Source organism: Pterocles gutturalis, unplaced genomic scaffold (genome assembly GCF_000699245.1).
Source record: "Pterocles gutturalis isolate BGI_N339 unplaced genomic scaffold, ASM69924v1 scaffold33038, whole genome shotgun sequence".
In the NCBI taxonomy this organism is placed as follows: Eukaryota; Metazoa; Chordata; class Aves; order Pterocliformes; family Pteroclidae; genus Pterocles; species Pterocles gutturalis.
The window spans coordinates 1-841 of NW_010124073.1; the positions used below are offsets into that span (position 1 = coordinate 1).

General features: G+C 58.5%; 1 gene segment (V, D, J or C); it reads left to right on the plus strand.

The window, feature by feature from the left end:
• Positions 1-5: 5 nt before the first annotated feature.
• Positions 6-252, plus strand: LOC104460115 (the record flags this gene model as incomplete). The annotated part of the segment is given in 1 exon segment: positions 6-252. A coding segment is annotated over 1 exon segment (247 nt), but the record flags the coding sequence as incomplete, so codon positions are not given.
• Between the last annotated feature and the right edge of the window lie 589 nt (positions 253-841).

An 841-nucleotide genomic window follows, 5' to 3' on the forward strand; every position in this document is an offset into this window, starting at 1 on the left:
GGGGGTCCCTGCACCTCGTCTGCACGGCCTCGGGCTTCACCTTCAGCAGCTACAACATGGGTTGGGCCCGACAGGCTCCTGGGAAGGGGCTCGAGTACCTCAGATATATTAGCAGCAGTGGTAGGAGCACATACTACGCGCCGTCGGTCAAGAGCCACTTCACCATCTCCCGGGACAACTCCCAGAGCACGGTCACGCTGCAGATGAACAGCCTCAGGGCTGACGACACGGCCACCTACTACTGCGCGAAAAGTGCTGATGCTGGTGGTGCTGGTGCTGGTTATACTGCTGGTGTCCCCAACCCCGTCCCTGTGCCCCAACATCCCTGCGCTCAGAGTCTTGCCCAGGACTCTACTGGCTTCTCCAGGGCTCTACGAGCTTGCCACTTGCATCAAACCTTGACCATTTGCCCCACATCTCAACTGTCGGACCGTAAATTTGTCTTTTTGCCCCAACTCTTCACATTCTACCCAAACTTCCACCATTTTTTGTAAAACTCGACCCTTTTCTAGCCCAGGGGTGACAATCTGGGCTTGGAGCAGAGGGCTGAGCTGGGGGCAAGGGTCCAGGGTGGGAGAGTCTGGTGTGGGGACAGGGTGTGGGGAAGATTTGGGGACCCAGCGCAGGGACGTTGGGGCACAGGGACGAGGTTGGGGACACCACCAGTATAACCAGCACCATAACCAGTAGCAGCTTTCGCGCAGTAGTAGGTGGCCGTGTCGTCGGCCCTGAGGCTGTTCATCTGCAGCGTGACCGTGCTCTGGGAGTTGTCCCGGGAGATGGTGACGCGGCCCTTGAACGCCGTTGGGTAGTATGTGACACCACTCTTGCTAATACCCGC